Consider the following 25,801-nt stretch of genomic DNA (forward strand, 5'->3'; position numbering starts at 1 on the left):
TTGGAACTCACTTCTAGCCATCCACCTTGCTGAGGGAGGGTCTTTCTTACTGTTTATGAACTTCATGCTCCAGTTTACCAGCCCATGATGAATTTCCTGTCTTTGTCCCCATAAGAGTGCTGGGATTCAGATGCCTTCCATCTGGCCTTCTAGTGGGTGGAGCTCAGGGTCATCAGGGTTGTAGCTAGGACTTAACTACCGAAGGCATTTCTCTCACCCCACTTCCTGTCTTTAATATGGCAGAAGGTTGTATAATAAAAGACTAGCTGACTTTTCACCCAACACAATAAAAGTTTGAAAAAGTTTAACTTTGATATAGAGAATTTATCTGTTCAAATTGATTTAAAGGAGCAAAATAGCTAAGATTTTGTGTTTTTGTTTTAACACCAAAGTTTTTTATAGTGTATTATTTTATCATATATATATATATATATATAATACACATATGTGTGTGTGTGACATACAAATCATATTATCTGATTGGTGATTTGAGACTTTTATTTTGGATTTGTATTTTAATGTTTGCATATGCTGTTTCCTTTGCAAACATAATAAAGTATTGATCCTATGAATATGGGCAATATGAGATTCAGTGAAAAGTTTTTTATTTTTGTATTGATATGTATATCATGCATAGATTTTCATAGATATGTTAAAATTTTATAGATGTTAAAATTGTAGTATAATGGTCCATTTGAAATTAATGGTATCACATTTCTTTTGATAATCCTAATTACCCACAGCATAATTGCCAAACTAAGAAAGAATCCCTGAGCTGCCAGAGTTCAATTCATTAAATTAAAAATATTCTATTTAAAAATAAGTGATTTGGGGCTGTAGTTGGGAGAATACTTGTCTAGCATGCATGAAGCCCCAGGTTTAATCCCAGCACTGTTAAAACTGAGTGTGTCCAACAACTCTATAGTCCCAGCTCTTGGAGTGGAGGTAGAAGGCTCAGAAATGTAAGGTCATCTTTGGCTGGCTTGGACTCCATGAGAGCCTGTCTGGCGGGGAGGTAATTTTTGTGTTACAGTGTTGCTCAGCTCAGCAATAGATTGGTACTTAGCATTTCACTCCCCATCTCCAACCTGTCTACCTTCTGCCCCCACTGCTATCCCTCCAGGGAAAATCCTTTTGGCTGGAGATGTAGCTCAGCAACAGAACTCCTGCTTAGCACATTCAAGGCCAGGTTTAATTCACAGCAACAAAATTATTAATTTAGCTGTAATTATTTAATAGTTTACTAACTTCCCTTACAACTTTTCCGTAAAGCAAAAAGGTATAGTTTAAAATACTGACAAAGATAATATTTTAGACTTGTCACAAACCACCATCACGTTGATAATCATACAAGTTATTTAAAAGTATGAATTTTAAGCTGGGCGATGGTGGCACACGCCTTTAATCCCAGCACTCAGGAGGCAGAGGCAGGCGGATCTCTGTGAGTTCGAGACCAGCCTGGTCTACAGAACTAGTTCCAGGGCAAGGCTCCAAAGCCACAGAGAAACCCTGTCTCGAAAAAAAAAAAAAAAAAAAAAAAAAAGTATGAATTTTTGGTAAATTGGAAAGCTTAGACCTATTTTATTCCTTGTAAGGTGTTTATACTAAGTGATTTTTTTATTTATATACATAGATGTACATATATAAAGTTTAACTTAAAAGTGATAACTAAGTTTTAAATATTTTTCTTTATATTATTTTTGTTTGTTTTGAGACAGGGTCTCTCTCTGTAGTCCTTGCTGTCCTGGTCACAATATAGACCAGGCTTGTCTGGAACTCATAGAGATCCATTTGTCTTGGCCACCATGCTGGGATTTAATGCATGCACCACCACATTCAGCTATTTTTCTCATTATAATGCTTATTTTTTCAATCCTTTGACAGATCAATTGTAGTCAGCTTTGGATCATTTGCTACTTTTCTCTAACATAGATTGTCTTGTCTCCTCGAGTCACTACATAGTAGTACTTAGGTACTACTCAAAGTCTCACAAAGCTAAGATGAATGTTGTGGCTATGTGCAGTTTTTTCTAGAGTTAAGAATATTCTTCCAAATTCATGTGGTTGTTGGTCAAGTTCAAAGACTGCAGAAACAGGTTGAAGACACATGTAGGAGATAAAGTTCCTAGGAATGGGAAAGAATTGGATCTAGGTAATTTTTGGCTTTTGAAGGAAATATGCACATATCCTTTACTAACCAGAGTGGGTGGTCGTTTTTAGGGTTTAGTGAACCAGAGGCTGAGAGGCTGAGATTCCTTGTAGTTGTAGAACTAAGCTATGTCCTTCTTTCTGGTTGGTTGGTGGCCATGGGTCCTGAAGGTTGTTTACAGTTCTTTGCTTCCCACAGACTTTCTTACCAAGATGGCAGCTCTGACTGCTTTAAGACCAAGAGGTCTTTCCTACTGCATCTCTTACTTATAGACTCTCTTTAAGGGTTGGCTGATTAATTTAGGCTTAGACTACATAACTGCCCATTGAGTCACTCACAGTCAGTTGAGTAAGGATTCTTTCTTTTCTGCTATGATTTGTTGTCTAGAAGCAAGTCACAGATTCAGTTTAAATTCCAGAGGAGGTGATTATTCAAGGGTATGGTTCCCGAGCTGTAGGAATCCTGGGGCCCTACTTCATTCAGCCTACAGTCAGTGGATTGAACCATCCCCCCTTCCCTGCACACAGGGTTCTCCATGTAGCCTTGACTGTCCTGGAACTAGCAAACCATGCTGGCCTCAAACTCACAGAGATCCACCTGCATCTGCCTCCTGAGTGCTGGAATTAAAGGCGTGTGCCACTACTACCTGGCAAGCTGATTGAATTCTAAAAGCTCATCTATTTGCTGTTGACCAAGTTATTTCTTTCTATAAGTATCATTGATACATATATATATATATATATATTCATAAATATATAATTGCTGTAAGTTACATGTATAAATTACTAAATAAAGGAAGGTTGCAATATGGACACTCACATTTCCTCATTCATAATTTAATTTTTTCTGAAAATACTTTTTGTATTTTTGACAGTTTGATCATAAAACTTTCTAGAACACTTAGGAATGTGTTATACTTAATTGACAAACTAAACTTCATGTTTGTTTGTTTTGCCTTTATTTGCTTAAATTAAATTATTTTGCCTTTATAACCAGCTACCATGATTTCAGTGTAATGCTATGAAAATAGTAATTTTTTTTCCTTTAAAAAAAGATACTATATAGTTTTCTAATTTAATAGCAGAGTGAGACATAGTCAGGTCATTCCCATTGTATGTTTTTCTTTATTGTTTACCTTGAAGTCCTTTGATGACTGTAATCTCATTTTTTTTAATGCATATGGATAGCTATACAGCATCTAGCAGTCAGGCAGAGGTGGTCCAGCCTCTTGCTAAGGAATGTGTGACCACACATATGCAGGAGGAAATGAAGATAGCTCAAGTGCTTGGGACTCCAAGGCAGAGGGCATTCCTTGCAAATAAAATAATTCAACTATCTACTCTGCTGGAGCTTGTGTTGTAGTGAGAGATCAGATGTGAGAATCTCTGTTCAATACTGTCTGTAGGACACAGAGGAGACAGGTGGTGAGGGAGAGAGCAGGCATCTGTGTTAGCTTAGAGGGCTGGAGCAAGGGCTCAGCTTAGTGAGTCCTAGCATCCATTTTTATAGTGGTAGCCTCTTAGTAATTCAACTATGGTGTAAAATGTCTTAAAATTTTAGTATACTGTTTACTTATGCTATTGTAAGATTATGGCTGAGAAACTGAATTTCCTAAATGCTGTTGACATTTTTTTCGTAAAGCTGAACTGTTGCCTAATATATTTCAAAATAACAATAAAATAATATAAAGCATTCTCTGTTTTTAGGAATGGTGGAAAGCAGCAGACATAATTGGAGTGGCTTGGACAAACAAACTGATATTCAGAACTTAAACGAAGAGAGGATTTTAGCATTACAGCTTTGTGGGTGGGTAAAGAAAGGAACGGATGTAGATGTGGGACCATTTTTGAACTCTCTTGTGCAAGAAGGAGAATGGGAAAGAGCTGCTGCAGTGGCTTTGTTCAACCTGGACATTCGGCGAGCAATCCAAATCCTGAATGAAGGGGCATCTTCAGAAAAAGGTATTAGGTTATGTTCTGAGAATGGCAATTCATAGAATCTGCTAAAGAAAGGATGTGGATAGTTTTTAGTTACCTAGCCAATATCCTATATACATTTTTTATTGAAAGGGAAAGTGTATGGTGCTAAGCAGTAAGTATTAGACAGTTGCATTTATATATGCCTCAGGATAGATTAATAAAGACAAAATGTTCTTAAATGATGCTTTAATAATAATATGTTTTCCCACATGTATTTCTTTTTTTGTTTTAAAGAGAATCATATACATTGAGGAATGTCGGTTGGAACTGCTTTTGTTTGTAAGCAATATTTTAGTATATACTTTCTCTTTTGGTAGGATAATGATATTTTTGTTTAGACCAGTATAGATTCTTATGAAAAGCATTTTGTGATCTGGAAAATGTTTCTACTTGAGCCTGATTGAAACATATGTCCTGTGTAGCCTTAAAAGGAAGGGGGAGGGGGAGAGAGGGGGGGGGGAAGGAAGGGAGGGAGGGAGGGAGGGAGAGAGAGAGAGAGAGAGAGAGAGAGAGAGGGAGAGAGAGAGAGAGGGAGGGAGGGAGGGAGGGAGGGAGGGAGGGGATAAAGTTCAGTTTGCTAGAGGATCCTTAAGAGAAACAAATCAGTCAAAAACCAAGAATTACCATCCTACTGCCACTTTTCTTGTGACAGGGTTTCTCTGTGTAGCCCCCGGCTGTCTTGGAACTTGCCCTATAGACCAGGCTGGCCTTAAACTCAGAGATCTGTCTGCCTCTGCCTCTGCCTCTTGAGTGCTGGGATTAAAGGCGTGTACCACCTCATGCCCCACCACTGCATGACAAGTTTTGTTTTTTGTTTATTATTGTTATTAGGTATAGTTCATTTAAATTCTTAAGGTGTATATAGTTGTTTATCTTTAACCCACATAGACAATTATTTCTGAGTTTCAGAGTAATGAATTCTTACTCTGGCCCACCTTTAACACATTATAGCTCAGTTATACCATAAAAATGCCATTGACTGTAATATATTCATTTATTTTCATTCTAAAAGTTAAAAAAGTTGTATCTTTAGCCTGAGCATCGCTGCCTTTACTTCAGAGAAAGCCTTCTGCATGATAGTATGAGAGGTGTGTAGTGCAATTTAAAAAAGGACACATGTGAGACCCTGGGTTCACTATGTAGCGCTATTGAGTTCTTCCTCCCCCAAAGGACTCTATTTCTAACTTAATTTTGCTACAACCTGAAAACATAGTTTTCTATTATATGTACCTGGAAAATTTGGTATTCCTATGCTTTTATTTTAAAAAACTTAATAATAGAGTAGGCAGAAGAATGAAGCACCAAGTATCTTGGAAAGCATTTTTGTAAAAGTGAGTAATGAAGCTGCTAAGAACAGAAAGGGGGGGGGGGGAGGAAGATACTGTTTAACTGGAAGAGGAAGAATGGTTAGAGTCAAGAGCTGTCTGAAAGGTAGAAAATGCTTGAGAAAAAAGACAAAGGGAGATCGTAGCTTTCACATTTGGAGAGAAGTGGCCATGCAGAACTGCAGAGTAGGTCGGCAGCTTGCTAGCACCCTATGCAGCACAGAACATAAACAGAACAGTTTATAAAGTATAAAGTTAGTGGTAATGTACGCTTTGTTGCAAGTATGTCTAAGTACAGTTTGTGATAATTCTGATAGCTCATTTTGGCCTAGAAATTGTTCGAAGTATAGTATAGTAAAAATACTGAAACACTGTTTTCTCCAGCTGATACTTTGCATATCAGTATATGTGTTATATAATTAGAAATAGGAAAATAAAACTTTGAAAATTGTAATAGTGGGGTATAGTACTCTGAGAGAGCATAGATGACTTTACTGATAAGGGTGGCAGTGATTTTGGTAAGATGGTCTCACTTGTCTCCATTTAGGTACCAAATAATAATATAATATATAGGAAACTACTGAACAAAGAGTTTGAAAGTTAAGTGTTGTACTTGCTGCTGTGGAAGTAGCTCAGTGGTAAAGCATTGCAGTGGGATTCTGAATTCAGTGTCTAGTACTGCAGGAAAAAAATTATTATGCACAAGTGTGTACATGAATTGTTTTTTTCAAAGAAGTATTTTTTATTGCTATTTATTGAGCTCTACATTTTTTCTCTGCTCCCCTCCCTGCCTCTCCCCTCCCCACTTCAACCCTCCCCCAAGGTCCCCATGCTCTCGATTTACTCAGGAGATCTTGTCTTTTTCTACTTTCTACTTCCCATGTAGATTAGATCTATTTAAGTCTCTCAGTGTCCTCATTGTTGTCTAAATTCTCTGGGATTATAGTTTGTAGGATGGTTTTCTTTGCTTTATGTTTAAAACCACCTATGAGTGAGTACATGTGATAATTGTCTTTCTGTGTCTGGGTTACCTCACTCAAAATAATGTTTTCTAGCTCCATCCTTTTTCCTCCAGAATTCAAGATGTCATTATTTTTTTTCTGCTGTGTAGTACTCCATTGTGTAAATGTACCACATTTTCCTTATCCATTCTTTGGTCGAGGGGCATTTAGGTTGTTTCCAGGTTCTGGCAATGACAAACAATGCTGCTATGAACATAGTTGAGCACATGTCCTTGTGGCACGATTGAGCATCCTTTGGATATATACCCAAAAGTGGTATTACTGGGTCTTGAGGAAGGTTGTTTCCTAATTTTCTGAGAAATCGCCACATTGACATCCAAAGGGGTTGTACCTGCTTGCATTCCCACCAGCAATGCAGGAGTGTTCCCTTTTCCCCACAACCTCTCCAGCATAAGTTGTCATCAGTGTTTATGATATTGGCCATTCTTACAGATGTAAGATGGAATCTCAGAGTTGTTTTGATTTGCATTTCTCTGATGACTAAGGATGTTGAGCATTTCCTTAAGTGTCTTTCTGCCATTTTAGATTCCTCTGTTGAGAGTTCTCTGTTTATATCTGTACTCCATTTTTTTAAAATTGGATTATGTGTTCTTTTGGTGTTCAGTTTCTTGAGTTCTTTGTATATTTTGGAGATCAGAGTTCTGTCTGATGTGGGTTTGGTGAAGATCTTTTCCCATTCTGTTGGCTGTTGTTTTGTCTTATTGACTGTATCCTTTGCTTTACAGAAGCTTTTCAGTTTCAGGAGGTCCTATTTATTGTTTTTCTCAGTATCTGTGCTGCTGGGGTTATATTTAGAAAGTGGTTCCCTGTGCCAATGCATTCAAGTGTACTTCCCACTTTTCTATAAGGTTTAGTGTGGCTGGCTTTATGTTGAGGTCTTTGATCCATTTGGACTTGAGTTATGTGCATGGTGATAGATATGGGTCTATTTTCATTCTTCTACATGTTGATATCCAGTTATGCCAGAACTACTTGTTAAATATGCTTTCTCTTTTCCTTTTGATATTTTTTGCTTCCTTGTCAAAAATCAGATGTTTGAAGATGTGTGGATTGATATCTGGGTCTTCTATTCGGTTCCATTGGTCCTCCTGTCTGTTCTTATGCCAATACCAGGCTGTTTTCAGTACTGTAGTTCTGTAGTAGAGTTTGAAGTCAGGGACTGTGATGCCTCCAGAAGTTCTTTTATTGTACAGGATTGTTTTTGGCTATCCTGGGTTTTTTGCTTTTCCATATGAAGTTGAGTGTCGTTTTTTGAGGTCTTTGAAGAATTTTGTTTGGATTTTGATGGACATTGTGTTGAATCTGTCATGAATTGTTTTTTAAGAATGGATGTTTTTCAACCTACAGGAGATCTGAATCTCAATGTGGTAGCAATGGCTTTATCAGGGTATACGGACGAGAAGAACTCTCTTTGGAGAGAGATGTGCAGCACACTACGATTGCAGCTCAACAACCCCTATCTCTGTGTCATGTTTGCATTTCTGACCAGCGAAGCAGGAGCTTATGATGGAGTTTTGGTAAGCTGTTTTGATTCCCCAGATCGTCCTTTGAATTATAGCAGGTTTGCTTTTTGTAGTTTTGATAATACAGATTTTAGCTACAGAACCAAAACTATTTATTTCCTCCTTTACTGAAGAACTGAGTGAGCTCTAGAAATGTACAGCTATAAACGTATACATGTATTTGCTGTTTAAATCGTGCGAATATGTTTGTGTGTACTTGTGTGTGTATAGATAACTGGTGATCAGTCAGTCAGCTTTGACTAAGGTGTCCATCTAAATTAATGTTGGTCATTTGAGATGATTTCTGTTTGGAAAACAAATTATATAATCACACTACTTATAAAAAATTTGATTTAATTTAGTCTTTCAGTTATTTTAGTCACTTGTATTACCATGTGATTTCTTCCATGTCATGAAGTGAGGTTTCCTTACTCATTTTGGTTGTTGAGTAACAAGCTTCACATAAAAACCTCTTTCCTTTGTACTGTCTGTCTTCTTTCTAGCAATGAAAAAAACTTTATCTACTCAAATGTGTTCCTCTGTTTCCCATTAGAGCATTTCTTATAAAATATGCACAGTCTGTAATGTTTATAAAAATGTGTGTCTTATGAGCTATCATACTGAAAATTTAAGTATTAATGTCCATTTTGACAGTGTCCAGTTGATTTTGTTCATTGCTTTTAATAAATTTCTAGTGAACCTTTCTGACCTTCAAATTAATATCAAGAAATGTTTATTTTTGACTGTTATTACTATATTTGCTAAAGAGGAGGTTTTATAGTCTTGTCTTTGAGCTGACAGGATACTTAAGCAAGTACTAGAGAATGAGCTTAGAAAAAGAAATGAACCAATTGTTTAAACGTTGCATTCTGTATTTTCATTTGTTACCTCTAGTAAAAATACCTTCTCTTTCACCAAAAGGGAGAATTGACAAGGAAGTTTATGCATCTAAGCTATTTTAAAATGTATTTAATTTAAACAGAAAAGACTTCTTTGGCAATTGGTGACTCTCCAATATCTGAACATATATATGTATGAAAATGTATAGTGTACACATATATTTTTCTAATACATATGAAAATAAACTTACATATTAGGTGCATATTTAGTCCCTGTAAAAACAGAAAAGTTATGGTGCGTATAATTGTTTGTTTTTCCAGTATGAAAACAAAGTTGCAGTACGTGACAGAGTGGCATTTGCTTGTAAATTCCTTGGTGATACTCAGGTGAGAACCAATTCAGTTCTATATTTGAGGTAATTAATGTTTATTAGGAAGTATTTTAACAAACTAATCTTTACATGTAATTATGTGCCTGAAAATTTTTTACATAAAATCTAAAAAGGTAATTATTACATTGAACTTATAAATATGCATGTACTATCTAAATTTGTTTTAGAATGTTGACTTGATGTTTTAGTTTAATTTTTCCTTTAGAAGAGGACTTAGCAGATAGAAATTTTAAGCTCAGATTTTAGTAATGCTGTATGCAAATCATTTCAGTATCTAAACACTTAGTTGCTGCCTCTGAGGGTCGTGAGAATGAAATACACAGAGATGACTTGTTTGGGGAGGCTGCTCATTTGTTTCTATCTGCCCAGACTCAAAATAATGACACTGAAACCATATTACTTGCACTACTGTTTGGCCAATAGCTTAAGCATATTTCTAGCTAGCTGTTACATCTTAAATTAACCCATATCTATTATTTTATATTTTACCATGAGGCTGGTGACCTACTGGCAAGGTTCTGACTGGCAGCTTGTGCCTTTCTTCTCTGGCTCTGGCAGCTACATGGCATTTCATTGACTCCGCCTTCTTTCTCCTAGCATTCAGTTTAGTTTTCCCTGTGTAGCTCTATTCTGCCAAGCCACTAACTGAAACAGATTTATTCCTTAAACAATAAAAGCAACACATATACCGAAGGACTTCTCACACCAATGACTAGCAGTGCTATTATAATGACAGAATTTGGGGAAATGAGGAGGAATGGTGACTGGTGTTTAGAATAGGATGAAATTAGACCATGTAAAGGAAATAGTTTTTGTTGATGGCTTTCAACATGTAATTCCAATTCTGTGATTCTGTTACATAGTACCATGAGAGGTAAGAATTTGCTGAAAAGGCGACACTTCTCTTAGGGTTAGCCGTCTATAAACATAGGAAATGTAAGTTTTGAAGATGAGTGTGGGCACTGGGGAGATAGCACAGTTCAAGGAACTGAGCTGACCCCCTTAGAACCTGTGGAAATACCTGGGTGTTATCTTATAATCCCAGGGTTGGGTGGCAGGGACAGGAGGGTCCTTGGGGCTTACTGCTCTGCCATCCTACCAAATCAGCAAACTCCAGCTTCAGTGAGAGCCCTGAATTAAATACAATATGGAAAGCTATTGAGAAAAACATCTGATGACAATCACTGGCCTCCACACATGCGCTTCCGCACACCACACAAAAAAATAAAGTGATTGTGAAAACTGTATCGAAACTTGAAATAGATATAGACTTCCTAGTACATATCTAGATTTTGGTAAGAGTTTCTGTCTTAAAATGTTTTTCATCAAGAATAAAATTGTTCTAAATCAAATGTGTAGTGAAACAGATTATATTTAAAAAGTCACTTTGAATTTTTCAGTTAAATAAATACATTGAAAAACTGACCAATGAAATGAAAGAGGCTGGCAATTTGGAAGGAATCTTGCTTACAGGCCTCACTAAAGATGGAGTGGACTTGATGGAGAGCTACGTGGATAGAACTGGAGATGTCCAGACAGCAAGCTACTGCATGTTACAGGTTAGTGCAGGCTGACACTGGTCTTAAACAAAATGCAAAGCCATAGTCTCCATGTCGTGTATCCTCAGGTGAAGCACACATGCTTTTTCCCTCGCTTTGGGGTTTTAGTTCTCTTGAGGACTTGTGTTGCTCTAATGGCCCTAATCTCATCAGCTTAGAAATACCGGTCTTGACTGCATCTGAGTTCACGTAAAGCTTAGATGGAATCAGAGCCTCAGGTCAGAGTCCAACCCTTCTTCCATAAAGGACTCCCTCTGCTATTCTGAACTGTGGTTTCCTTTCATCTGACCAGCAGAAGAGCAGTTACACTTCAGATCCTTTACACTCAGTGAATAACTAGTTCATCAACATTTTTTTCATTGCTTTAACAGTCTAGTGGTTAAACCAGATTGCAGGAAAAAGTTGCTCTCTACCTTTGTGGGAAACATAAATTCTGTGTCTACCATGTCCAGTAACCCTCCAGCAGTCTTAACCTTTTGTGGCATGAGCACTTCTCTCTTTTAGCCTGCTTTACCTTGGTAAACAAATCAAAATGTGCTTACCACTTCCCTTCTCTATACTTTTCTGTGAACTTGCTTAATGCGGGTTCAAAATGCAGAGTCAGCTTATATAAAATATCAAGCCACCGCATGTGAGAAAAGGTATTCCGTCATTCAACTTTTCTCACTGGAATGAGATTTTTTTTTTTATCTTTTAATGAACTACTGATATGTGACTACAGAGTACAGACGGGTATGTAATTTTTTTTGTAAAATGTTAAATTTGTAAAATGTTAAAATGCAAACAGTAAGTACAGTACATAATGTGACCTTTAAAAGTCTAGTCTGATAACTGCCGCTCTTTTGTTGAGATGTTTCCACTGTGGCCAAGATTAACTCTACCGTCATGCTGTTTTCATTTCATTTGTTCTCTTTCCTTGTGTTCCTTTGTTTTTCCCGCCTTATTATGCACCACTTGCTTCTTCTGTCTTTCCCCTTATGTCTCCTATTGACTTTTAGCTATACCCTTCCCATTGTCTTACTGGGTAAAGCTGGTGCTTTGGGCCTCACAATGTATCCTGAACTCATCATGCTGCATTCCACAGCTGACATGTCATAGTATCCTTTCTTTCCTACCTCACCTCTAGCACTGGGTTTTTCTTAAACTTTGCATTTTGCAAGTATTATGACAGTGTAATTTCATTTATGCAATTTTTCCTTTGTCCACTGATCACATATTTTATTCTGTGTATATTATGAGCTCCAACTTACAATGTTGTTTTTGCTTTAGGTAGTAATTTGTCTGTTCTATAAATTATAAGAAAGGAATTACAGACCTTCTATTTGTTTATCACTATGCCTAGTGTCTGTTCCTCCTGTGGATCTGAGTTTAATCTTGTTTCCTCACCTTGTTTTTTCTCTAGCATTTCTTATAATAGAGGTGATGGCCTCAGCTTGCATTTAACAGAAGCATCTAGTTCATCTTGGTTCTTCTTGCAGCACTTTAAAGAAATGCTTTCCATCTGGCCTCCTTTGATTCTGATGAGAAATTAGCAGTTCTCCTTGCTTTCCTGTATGTAATGTTTCATGTTTCCATGGATTTCTTTCAAGAAGTCCTCTTTCTCTTTGATTTTTCAAAAAAAAAAAAAAAAAATGAGACTGATGGGCCTACTTATATTCTTTGTATTATGTGTATTGATTACTGAGCTTCTTGGATCTATCAGTTAACATTTTTTCACTAGATTTGGGATGTTTAGGTATATTATTTCTGATTCTTTTATCTTTTTTTGCATTTCTTATTCTCCATTTTTTTGCCTTAATATGCATATAGTAAAGTTCTAGTGTTTAGAGCCTGGGGGTTTCTGTTCATTTTCTATTTTCCTTATTATTTATCTCCTCCTCTTCAATTGGACAATTTTTTTTCCTTTTCTCTTTTTGTTTTTAGACAGGTTCTCATTGTGTAGACCTTGCTGGCCTGGAATTCATTTTGTAGGTCAAGCTGGGATCCTTCTATGTCTATCTCTGTGAGCTGCGTTTAAAGGTGTGGTATGCTTCCACACCCAGCTTCAGTTGGACAACTGATGTTGGTTTGTTTATGTGTTCTGTCACTGCCCTTGGCCATTAAACTTGCCAGGGAATTTTTTTCTTCCTATGTGTGTGTGTGTGTGTATATATATATATATATATATATATATATATATTTATATATTTATATATTTTATTTATGGTGAAAAGGTAGATATTTAGAATTAGCTAGCTGGACTCAGTTTAGATGAACCCAATTTTGTTGGCAACATTCAGAGCATCATAATCAGGAGCCAGCTGAACATGCGCCCTCTTCTCTCCGTCAGGCCTTATGAGGATGTTGATTTTGGCCACATCAGTGTCATAGAGTCTCTTCACAGCCTACTTGATCTGATGCTTGTTGGCCTTGACATCCACATGAACACTTATGTGTTGTTGTCCTCTGTCTTCTTCGTGGTTGATGATGGCATAGTGGTCAAGCTTGTTCGTCTTAGGCATGTTCTTTTGAGGGTTTTTGGGCTGCAACAGGAGCCACACAGGGTCCTGGGCTGCAAGAAGGTGGGTGATGTACAGATCTTCTTGTGGCTGTGGATACCTTTCAGCACTGCCTTCTTGGCTTTCAAGGCCTTCTCTTTGACTTTGGCTTTGGGAGGGACAGGAGCCATCTTCCACGAGTATTTTTAAAAATAAACTTTACTATAGCTTACATTCCTTATTTACTCACTAGTTAAAAGGATTGGTTTTCATTAGTCTTGTTTTCCTTGAGCATTTTTCTGTAGCACAAATTCTAATTGTTCTTAATAAAAACCTGGAGTCAGGTATTGAGGGGTGAAAACTGAAGGATCAGAGAAGCAGTGCGGCCAGCACTAGAGAAACCTTTTGCTCCTACCAGTGCTCAGACTGAAGGGGTGATCCTGTCCTGAGACTGCAACCTCAGACTGCAACTGTCTTTCCCAAACCTAGACTACAATGAGCTCCTGTCTTTTCCTGCCTTATATTCTGCTCTCCACCCAGCCATATCACTCCTGTCTCCACCTCCCTAGTGCTGGGATTAAAGGCATGGGATCCCAAGTGCTGGGATTACCTTTGTGTGAGCTCTGTTTCTCTGTTAGATTTAATCTTGTGTATCCCAGGGTGGCCTTGAACTAACAGATCTCTTTGCCTTTGTCTTCCAAATCCTGGGATTAAAGGTGTGATCCATCACTCCCTGGCCTCTAGTGGCTTAGCTCTGCACTCTGATTTTCAGGCAAGCTTTATTTATTAAAACATAAACAAAATTTCACTACATTTTTCTTTAAATGTGCCGCATACTACATTATAGCTTTCTTCTGCCAACTCTGACACTCATACTTGTTTTAGAGATATTCTTACTGGTCAGAAATTGATGTTCTGAATGGGAAGAACTTTAAACTTAGGAAAGCCATTTCTTGCTTCTCACTAATGCCTATGTGTATTTCTTATTTAACTTATGTAAAAGCACCATTTCACTATTAGATATAAAGGGCCAGTCTCAGTGTTAGTTTAAACGTTGTTAAGTAGTTTTGATGTGTAATTTGGATCTATTATAAGCAGAGTTTTAAATCCATAAATTTTAATAGTTAAGATAAAGGGTTATCTTATCACCATTGACTGCCACCTGCTCCTTAAACTACAAAGGTACTTCCTGCCAAGTATGTTATCTAGGTGCATGTTTACATCACTAGTGAAGTCTAGTGTAAGGTAGATTACTGAGGCTTTCCTCATTAGGAGCCAGTTTCGGGGAAAAGGCCATTTCTCCTGAGTTACTTAATTCATGTTCTACCCAGAATCCTCTGATTTAAACTAGGACATTTGAAATTTATGTTTTCTTTTTAGGGTTCACCTTTAGATGTTCTTAAAGATGAAAGGGTTCAATATTGGATTGAGAATTACAGAAACTTATTAGATGCTTGGAGGTTTTGGCACAAACGAGCTGAATTTGATATACATAGGAGTAAATTGGATCCCAGTTCCAAGCCATTAGCACAGGTAAGTAGCATATTCTACAGAGAATCAAATGTTAACATGTCAGAAAATAATGAATTATTATCTCCCATTCTTTTATTTATATTGTTTCTCTTAATGTCTTTGTCTATTTCAAAACCTTTTTTCTGCTTTAGTTTTTTTAATTTCCTAACAATTATCTTGTACAGCTAAACTTTGAGATAAAACAAAGGACAGTAGGCCTAGATGATCTTAGGAAAGTCTAATTGCTAGAACTGTCTGAAATTCAGCGTCTGCTAAATTCTGTCAGACTCGTGTTAGTAATCCCATGTGCATATTGTTTTTATGTATTTATATAGAGTAGAACAGGATTTTAAAAAAATAGAATAAGTATAAACATATGTCTATACATGGCATTTTTAATATGAGATCAATTATCACAAGGTATGTGATATGATATCATACTATTACTTCAGATGTTAAATATTTGGTTATCTTCACCCTGAGCACTGGATGGTGCTATTTTCTTTTTAAAGGAAATTGAAAATTATTGTGGCAGCTGGAGTAGGTATTTAGTAAGATAATATTGTGCCGTATGTTACTAATCTGGAAGAGCTCTAGGGCTTTCATAAAACCTAGCGAGCACCTTTTAATGGTTATTTTTACCATCTCACCAGCCTTGTTTTGAACTTTTAATGTACTATTGCAGGAGCCTTAATTCCTTTTCACCTTACAAAAGGTAGTGGTGGGGAATGTTTTTTGTTTGTTTGTTTGTTTGTTTTTTGTTTTTTTTTTTGTCCTTGAAATATGTAACTTGGGACCTTGTATGTGCTTAGTAGTTGGTCTTATACTGAGCTATATCTGCAGAGCCCCCTTCCTTCCTTCCTTCCTTCCTTCCTTCCTTCCTTCCTTCCTTCCTTCCTCCCTCCCTCCCTCCCTCCCTCCCTCCCTCCCTCCCTCCCTCCCTCCCTCCCTCCGTCTTCCTTCCTTCCTTCCTTCCTTCCTTCCTTCCTTCCTTCCTTCCTTCCTTCCTTCCTTCCTTCCTTCCTCCTTCCCTCCTTCCCTCCCTTCCTCCCTTCCTCCTTCCCCTCTTCCCTCCTCCCCTCCCTCCCCCCTCTCTCCATCTTCTTTCCTTCCTTCCTTCCTTCCTTCCTTCCTTCCTTCCTTCCTTCCTTCCTTCTTTCCGTCCTTCTTTCCTTCCTTCCTTCCCTTCTTCCCTCCCTCCCTCCCTCCCTCCATTTTCTTTCCTTCCTTCCTTCCTTCCTTCCTTCCTTCCTTCCTTGCTCCCTCCTTCCCTCCCTCCCTCCCTCCCTCCCTCCCTCCCTCCATTTTCCTTCCTTCCTTCCTTCCTTCCTTCCTTCCTTCCTTCCTTCCTTTCTTTTTCTTGACAAGACTCTGACTAAATTACACAGGCTGACCTTGAACTTGTGATCCTCTGCATCAGCTATCCAACTAGTTGGGTTATAGGCCTGTCAGGAAGCCCAGCTCAGGGTCACTGACTTTTTGGTTTAATGGTTGCATGTTGGTACCTTAGTTTCTCTTCTTGTTGCTGTGAGCAACTAATTAACAAGAAGCAGTTTAAGGGGCAGCAGTTCTAGGGAATACAACTATTGGTGGTGGTGGGGTGCTTGGGAGTAGGACCATGATGCAGTTGCCACTGTGTGTCCGCAGTCAGGAAGTGAGGCCAGGCTAAGAAACATAAAGGGCCACACCAGATGACCCAGTTTCTCCAGTTAGGCCCTATACCAGCTAGGAACCAAGTGTTCTGTGGGACACATTTAATATTAAATTCCATTGGGGTATTTTTTATGCATTTCATTGTCCCTGATTATGATAAAATGTTAGGGTCTAAAGTTCCTAGTATTTCACAAGTATTAGGTATCAGGGGTATTAGCAAAAATGTAATTAAGTAAAGGTGACAGGAAGTACCAAATAATGTAACTGCTACATAGAGACATGAATTGAGAGCTAATCAGATGGATCATTTTCCAATGTAAAATAAAATTTTAAAACATTTTTTCAGTATCAGACTTTATAAATCCATTGTGGTTTGCACTAAATTTCTCTTTTCATTTGCTTTGTAGGTGTTTGTGAGTTGTAATTTTTGTGGCAAATCAATCTCCTACAGCTGTTCCTCAGTGCCACATCAGGGCAGAGGCTTTAGTCAATATGGTGTGAGTGGCTCACCAACAAAATCGAAAGTCACAAGTTGCCCTGGCTGTCGAAAACCCCTTCCTCGATGTGCACTTTGCCTCATTAATATGGGAACGCCTGTTTCTAGCTGTCCTGGTATGACATAATAGCACAAAGTGTTTTTCTGAACTCATTTTCCTACATAATTGAGTTATTGTTGCTAATAAAATATATGTTAATGATTATTATTTTTAAGAAAAGGCACTTTACTGACTGGCTTGACATTTTTTTATTACCTCTTTAATTTATAAAGTCTGTACATTAAAAGTAAAAAAAAATCTATGTTTATGGTTACTCGGGTAATCTCATAGATACTGGCAATTTAAAATTGATGACTAAGGCTTAAATATGAGTAATTTTTATGATTATACCATTCTCATGGCTTCTCCCAGTATTTCAGATTTGATATTTAAAATTCACCGTGCTCACAGCTATTCACAAATGCTTTTTGATAGTCTCATAATACTATCCCATTCCTTCTTCTTTCATCCTCCCTAATACATGAACTATAGCCCAGAAACCAGGACTCCTTTGTTCTCAGTTTTAGTCTCGCATCTGTTATTTTGTCAGTTCTGTAGTGAGTAGATGTGGAGTTGTGTTGTTGTTTGTTTGTTGGGAAGGGGTCTCACGATGTAGGCCATGCTAGCCTTGAAATGAGAGAGATCTGTCTGCTTGTGTCTCCTAAGTATTGGGATTAAAAAATATGCCACCATTCCGGGGCCAATATCTGTTTTTTTAATGATTAAAAATACTATTATTTTTTACTCTTTACAGTAAATATGGGAATTTTTTTGAAAACAGCAAATAATGGAATATAATATACTTGGTAGCTTGGACCATTCCAGTTATATAACATGAAAATGATACTAATGTCAAAAGTCTTCATCAAAAACATTTTGGCTTGGGCTGGACATGGTGGAGGACACCTTTAACCACAGAATTCAGGAATCAGAGGCAGGCAGGCAGATCATTGTGAGTTCTCGTCCTGTGTAGTCTAGATAGACAGCTCCAGGACACCCAGAGCTGCCTACATAAAGAAACCCTGTCTTAAACAAATAAAAAATTGTATTTGGCTATTTGGTACCCTGGCGTAATGAAGAAGTGGCCGTTGTGCCTTTTTCCTTCATGTATAATTTTTTTTATATACATCTTAGTATTTATGACAGTGTCTCACTATGATGCCCTGGCTGGCTGGCTGGCCTAGAACTTATGACTCTGTGCCTCAACTTTGGAAGTATTGGTATTAGAGGTGTACATAATCACACCCCTAGGGTTTGGTTTAAATTTGAATTAAGGGTTTTTATGCTGATCAATTTTTATATAGCCCAGATTATACCAAAAATGCAACAATTTGGAGCATCTACTACAATAAAAAATTAAACAAATTAACTATATCTGTGAAAATTGAGATATGTAAAATTAGTTATGTTTAGTATGTATATCCTTTGGGCCATAAGTTTCAGGAAGTTATAGTGAATATTTGCCTTCTATTGTCACTATAGTGCATTTCATTTTGTATTACATATTAACTTTTTGGTCCTCTCTAGTTTTGAAATATATATACATATTAAGATAATAATCTAGAATTGAAAAATATTAAATTATAAGTCAGTTCAAGCTATTGTGGAGACTAATATAATAAATGCTGATTATGATTTATTACATCATAATATTTGTTTCAGAAATTTCTCCTATATTTGGTTCTGCATGTAATACAAGTTTATCCACTTATTTGCATATTATGATAAGGCTGATGCACTAAGCTGAGTGAGTCCAGTAGCTTTTTAGAGCTCATGATGAACAGTATATACAGAACATGTAGAACTAATATAGAGTAAGAAAGAATGGGTAATATCTTTCGAGGAGTAAGGAGTGATACACAAATTTTCTCTCTGTCATTCCAAAATCTTTAGAAAGTTCTGTGATTCCACAGGATTTGTGTGTTGGTTTATTTATTTATTTATTTATTTATTTATTTTTTGAGACTGGTTTTTCAGTATAACTGTGAGTGTTGCAGCTCTGGAGGGAACAGTATCCTGACTTGTTGGGAAGTCAGGCAATACCTGAAGCTGGGGTACGGTGGGAGATGGTCTCTCAACAGGATGTAGTACTCCTGCTCCTCTCTTGAGAGAGAATGGGTACAGCTGAGCTCTGCTCTGCTCTGCTCTCTTCTCCCTAAAGGAATGTCCTAGCAGTTATCCATTTCTTCTTCTGCTCTGCTTCTTCTGCTCTTTTTCTTCTCAGCCCCCTTCCCCCTTAAGGGAATGTCTCAGCAAAACTTCTGATCTGCCCCAGTGAAAGAAGGTCTTTACCTAAAACTCTTTTTGTTTGTTTGTTTGTTTGTTTGTTTGTTTTGTTCATTTTTTGGTTTTTTTGAGACAGGGTTTCTGGAACTCACTTTGTAAACCAACCTGGCCTTGAATTCACAGAGATCCACCTGCCTCTGCCTCCCAAGTGCTGGGATTAAAGGCATGCTCTACCACTGCCCAGCCATCCAAAACTCTTTTAAGAAAGAGATTTATTTGGGAAGAACTCCAAGAGAGTAGCCTGTTGGAGACTGTCCCCTCTGTAAGTTAGAAGTAAAAAATAAAGAAGTTGGAGAGGTGGCTCAGCAGTTTAGAGCACTGGATGCTTTTCTAGAGGACCCGGGTTTGATTCTAAGCTACCTTATGATGGCTCACAACCTTCTGTAACTTCAGTCCCAAGGATCCAACCCCTGCCCTCTCTCTTTTGGTTTCTTTGTCTGACTGTCCTGGAAGTAGTTCTGTAAACCAGGCTGCCTTCGAACTCACAGAGATCTGCCTGCTTCTGCCTTCAAGTGCTAGGACTAAAAGTGTATGCCACTACCACCTGGCCCAATGCCCTTTTGACCTCCTCACACACACACCTCTAGTTCACAGACATATAAGCAGGCAATATGCACACACAGTAAAGTACAAAATCACTAAAGTGCATAAAGTGTATAAAGATAAGTATCTCTATAAAATCTCTATTTTCCCCCTGTCTTTTTCTTTTTCTGATTGTTGATTTGTTTGTAAATCCTTTAGAACAATTTCAATGTAGCTACCTCTTTTATACATCCTTTTAACTTATATCACAAGCAGAAAATTATGGATATTTTAAGAAACTATTCCTAGCTATAAAATTATTCCTGTAGCTATTAAAGTGTGACTGGCAATGATATAGTTAATTTTTTTTATTTATATGACATGTTTTAAAAGGTAATAATTGGTTAGCAGTAACATTTTTTACTTAATTTATTTTTCTGTTTAAATATGGGATTTAAAAATATTTTCATTTGATTTGTTTTAAAACAAAGCATTGAGGTAGCCAAAATTAATAGAATCAGCATTTTTTGGAAGACGAAAAGTGGCATAGCAAAGTAATGTATGTAGAAAAGCTTGGAGGTGTCCACCATGCCTGAAATTTAAGTATTACAGAAGGGCCATTTAAAAATACATGCAAAGATGCGCGTGTATAAATAAATTTTACATGTCTTTTAATTTTTTTTACTGAACATGGATGAAAGTATTTACGTTACGTAATCTGGTAAATAGAAATTACAAGAGTCCCTTTCCCTACCTTGCTTTTTTTTTTTTTTTTCCTTTTTTCTTTTTTTGGTTTTTCGAGACAGGGTTTCTCTGCAGCTTTTTTAGAGCCTGTCCTGGAACTAGCTCTTGTAGACCAGGCTGGCCTCGAACTGACAGAGATCCGCCTGCCTCTGCCTCACGAGTGCTGGGATTAAAGGCGTGCGCCACCACCGCCCGGCATCCCTACCTTGCTTAAATCATGGTCTACACCAGTCTTTTTTTCATTTTTGAGAAAGAGTGTCAATATATAGCCTTGGCTATCCTGGAATTCACTATATAGACTAGGCTAGTCTTAAACTCAGAGATCAGCCTACCTCTGCCTCCCAAGTACTGGGTTTGAAGCATGTGCCACCAGAAACAACCCTGTATATACCAGACCTTTTTCCTAATATGTTTTTAATTAAGAGATAGTTAGTTATGCCAACTGCCTCAAATTCATGACTGCTTTTTATTTTGTGTGTTAATTAAATACACAACACACATGCACACAGAAAAAAATATAAATATACCCACTGATTCCATTTAGTGTTGCCTGTATGTTTATGATTTCAAGAACAACCATGTGATACTGAGTTTCTTAATCAGCCTGTTGATTAACTATATATGTATATGTAAACTGTTATTCAGTACTGGATCTTAACATTAAAATTGCTATTAGTTTATTATTTATAATATAAAATATATATAAATATATTTATTATTTATAACATAAAAATGTGGCATATGATTTATATTTTAACATAACTGCCCTTTAAGAAGCTTAAATTTCTATGATTTGGCTAATTGTGATCAATTTCTCTTCCCATAGGTGGTTCCAAATCAGATGAAAAAGTGGACTTGAGCAAGGACAAAAAGTTAGCTCAGTTTAACAATTGGTTTACCTGGTGTCACAATTGTCGGCATGGCGGGCATGCCGGACATATGCTTAGTTGGTTCAGGTAAAGCAGCACTTTCCTTCCTTGATAATCTTACAGTTACAGGACACAGAGCAGATAACCTTTTCAATAGTTTAGGATCTTGATATTATTGTATTATATCTCAGTAGAGAATTAATTTTTAAAATGTGTTTGCTGATTTGATTTAAAAAAACGTAGTATCAATGGTTCCATTATTATCTTATATAATGTTAAACTGTAAAAGTAATACTTTGCCAGGTGTGTGGTGGTACTTGTCTTTAATCCCAGCACTTGGGAGGCAGAAGCAGGTGAATCCCTATCAGATGAATTCAGGGTCCGTTTGAACATAGCAAATTCTTGGCTAGCTAGGGCTACATAGTGAGATCCTGCCTCAGTTTTTTTTTATACTTATATAAGAAATCCTTGTATGGATTAAATGCTTACATTATTTATCCCTGTTGGGCGATAGGATACTTATAGTTTTTTATATCTTACAATTTCTCATGTAATTAAAGTATGAATATAATTATACACATATACACACACACACAAATCTACTACACTAGTTCTTTCCGGGTGCGCTCCACATAAATAGCTCTTACAATGTGAGATTCTCAAAATAAACTTACTGACTTTGAGCGGTGCCAGTGGCCCTGTGATGTCCATTAACATAACACAAGAGCCTGTCTCTTTTGTGCTAACCTTAACTCTTAATTCATCCCTACCCCATGGAGATGGAAACTTTTCTCCAGCTTGCCTGGTCTCACTGAACCGGTTTATCTCTGTCCACCAGTCCCCTCTTCTGCTTATCAGATAACCACCCAGAGGATTAATATTGATTGTAATTGTTTGGCCAATGGCTTAGGCACATTACCGACTAGCTCTCACTTGTAAATTAACCCATTTCTACTAATTTGTGTACATGGACATGGCTTACTGGTGATGCCTTAGTATGTTACTCCTTAGACGACTACATGCCATCTCCCCAACTCTGCCTTCTTTCTTTCCATATCTTTGTTTGGATATGAGAGAGACACATATTCACAACATACAGAAGGACATCCTACATCAATCCCCTTAATAACTGTTTTGGTATTTTGGTGTAGAAACCAAAACTGTTCATTTCAGTTACATTTTCTTCAGAGTTCACCTTCGTGCTTGTTTCTGATTGATGCTCTTAATTCAGTGTTTTACTATGGGTCTTAATTCATATGTTTAATACAGTAGCATTTTGAAGTTAATTATATAAATATATTTGTGTGTGTAAAGCTTGGATTACTTACTGTTACTTCACCTTTTTTCAGGGACCATGCAGAGTGTCCTGTATCAGCATGCACGTGTAAATGTATGCAGTTGGATACAACAGGGAATCTGGTACCAGCAGAGACTGTTCAGCCATGAAATGCTCCCCCTAAAGAGAAACCTTCAAATGAGGAGTTTTTAATCGATGTCCTTCATAGTTCAGAAACATACCTCAGAACAAGTCACTCACGACTCTCCTATAATGGGAAAATAAATCATTCTATCAGATCAGCAATTTGATGTTTGAGTGATTTTGATGTGCTTCTTAGAGGCAGATGCTGCTGAAGCGAACATCAGAGCATGAATATAAGTTCTGTTCAGTAGGTTAAAGTTCATTTGAAAGAATCTTCTAGAGTTTTGTCAAAAATATGAATGTATATAGAAGGTTTTAGAATAAAAACATACCTCTGCTTGCATTCTCAATCTGAACTTCATATCTTGATAGTATCTGTACATATTTAAAGTCAAATGGTCAACATAGTGGTTCAGATAACAGTTTAACCTTATCCATGCTTAGATTTCATTCAGATAAAATGTGTTTTTACATTGAGAATTAGCACCTCACCTACACTGCTGATATGTTTGAGGAAAGTACATGCATGTATGTGTGTGAACACACACACGTACACTTAAGGGACTTTCTCATACATTTACATTGTAATGTAAAATATTTTAATATAGGTCCTTGTTGTATTCCTCAAAAAATCCAGGCCAGTGAGATGGTTCAGCACGTAAGGGGGCTCTGATCCTAATGACCTGAGTTTAATCCTTGGGACCCACATGTTGAAGGCAATGAATCTCCTGACCTCCCAAGTGTGCTGTGGCATGAGGCAGGCAGGTGCACACACACACTTAGAAAATAAAGGAATGAATTAAAAAATATATCTCACAAATTTCAGGAAAACATGCTAAAGAGTTTTTCATTTTAGTTTTTTTTTTTTCTGGGTTCTGATTTGTCTTTGGAGATTTCTCTATTTACCATCCTAACTTAGCATTCTCACCATCAAGAGTGTTCTCTGAATACAAAGCCTTTGGAAGATCTTATGTAGGAACTGGCTTAATGGTGCTGTCTTTCAGTTTTGGAATCTGTCTTTTTCAATGATGTTGGGCAAAACAAGGGTGTTCCTGAAGTCTACTTTAGGTATAAGTTGCTAAAAGTATGTGTACTGGGGCCAGTTCAAGGACTTTGTTTCTAATTTTGTTTGTCTGACTAACTGGACAGATTTAAGAGAGGATTTATATTAAGAGTCTTTGTCATCTGCCATGTACAGCAACTGAACTGAATGTTTTGCTAGAAGTAATAATCTTAGAGGATCTTTTTCTATAGATGTTGGAGATATGTCTGAAGCTTCATGTCAGCAGCTGGACTAAGGGAAGACTAAGATCCTTTAGACTAGACTGAGTTGTGATGTACATATTCAAGAAAAATTGACTTGTTTATTTGATATCTGATTACACAAAAGGCAAAGAGTAACCTTGGGAATAGTGTATATCTGCCCTAAATTTCTGCTGGGTGACAGTTTTCAGATGAAAAACTTGGGAATAATGACTTATTTCTTATAGAAATTGCCATTATGGGATTATTGGTCTTCATAAATCTTACTACTTTCATTATTAGAATATTTTCTTTAATGTTGCATAAATTAAAATATTCCTTTTAACCTTACTGTGTCTTTAACATGAGCCTTAAAGTAATGACAAATTCTTAGGATATATCTTTTCATTTTTTCTAAAAGTATAATATAAAGTTAACGAAAGAACTCAATTATGTAAATATAGATTTGTAAAATGTCTTAATATGGTGACATTTTAAAGGTTCTTCTATGTAATAGCTTCCTAATATTTTCTTTGAACTATACAGCTTATATTGATGTCTGTTTATCTTGTCTTGCATTGTATGTGGAATGAAAATAGGTTCAAATTATTTCCTCATTTTTTTATTCCCTAGGTCACTGGTATTTGAGATTAAACTCAACAAGGTATTGTTGAGTTACTGAGATAGTGTTGCCATTGTATACATAAAATAACATAGGGACATTTTTATTTTACTTGTCTTGGACAAAATAAATAATGACCGCTGACAAATACATTAGTAGTACACCAATTAAAAGGATAATGGCAAAGGGCAGAAGATGTGGGTCATTGGGAACGTGTGATTAGCATACATAAGGTAAGTTCTCAAGGTTTCTTAGCACCACATGCACACAAAGCAAGACAGGAGGGTGATGTTCACCTGTCTGCATCTATTAAAAGGGAATATCTGCATTCTAATGACTATTGGAAGAAAACAACCCAAGAGAACACCATGAGCAACAATGAAGTCAGTGTAAGTGTTTTTCAAATGAAGTAGGCAAATAAATATTAAAACCCTTAGATATATCCAAGCCTTTGTTCTAAGATGGCAGAAAGTTTCTATGAGTTACTGTTTAAATGTACAGATATATGAATGATGTAGTTCTTTGCTTCATTTACAGTATAAATGTAGAACTTTAATGTCCACTATAACAATAAATATTAACACATACAGAGTTAATAGTAACCAACTATTCAAATAAAGTAGATATTTTTACTTAGGAAGCTCAATGCTGTTGGTAGTTGAAGAAGAAAGGCTGGTTACATGAGAACATGCACAGCATGTTAAGTATATTTTCATGGGAATTTTGCAGTCTTATTGGGCTTTGGGTAATGTTTGTCTTTTTGTTATCTAGCATTTATATTCAATAATGAGAGATGCAAATGTATATCACCCATATTGGCTATTTCCAGTTAACTGCAACCAGGCATCTTCTGTTTCCAGTCATGGAACAGCCAGATGTGATTTTTATCTAAGGTAAAGAAACTGCTTCATAATAGGAAAGTTGGTACAGTTCTAATTTATCAGCAAGCATTTTTCCCTGTTTTGTGTCTGGTGGTAAGACTGCAATAACAGCACACACTTAGCCCAGCACTCGGGGTAGTTAGAGAGTGCTTTCTTCATTTAGCACACTGAGGAATGCTTATAAACTTCTGATTTCCCTGTAGTCACTGGTGTATAACTAGTACTGTCTCACCCTTTTCTCTCTCTCCTGTGTCTTCCTCCTAGATTTTCT

The 25,801-nt window shown here is 36.9% G+C and overlaps 1 protein-coding gene across 5 annotated transcripts in view; it reads left to right on the plus strand.

Moving 5' to 3' along the window:
- Mios (meiosis regulator for oocyte development) overlaps nt 1–22,947 on the plus strand; it is a 33,788-nt gene extending 10,841 nt beyond the window's left edge. For all 5 annotated transcript variants that reach the window (XM_038319618.2, XM_038319619.2, XM_038319621.2 and 2 more), the window contains 8 exons: nt 3,855–4,109; nt 7,822–7,991; nt 9,137–9,202; nt 10,608–10,766; nt 14,624–14,776; nt 16,816–17,020; nt 21,323–21,452; nt 22,715–22,947. In XM_038319618.2, the coding sequence (XP_038175546.1) occupies nt 3,855–4,109; nt 7,822–7,991; nt 9,137–9,202; nt 10,608–10,766; nt 14,624–14,776; nt 16,816–17,020; nt 21,323–21,452; nt 22,715–22,811 (1,235 nt within the window). In that variant the 3' untranslated portion in view covers nt 22,812–22,947. The remainder of the gene's footprint in view (nt 1–3,854; nt 4,110–7,821; nt 7,992–9,136; nt 9,203–10,607; nt 10,767–14,623; nt 14,777–16,815; nt 17,021–21,322; nt 21,453–22,714) is intronic.
- Nucleotides 22,948–25,801: the final 2,854 nt, after the last annotated feature.

Source organism: Arvicola amphibius, chromosome 2 (assembly GCF_903992535.2).
Source record: "Arvicola amphibius chromosome 2, mArvAmp1.2, whole genome shotgun sequence".
NCBI lineage: Eukaryota > Metazoa > Chordata > Mammalia > Rodentia > Cricetidae > Arvicola > Arvicola amphibius.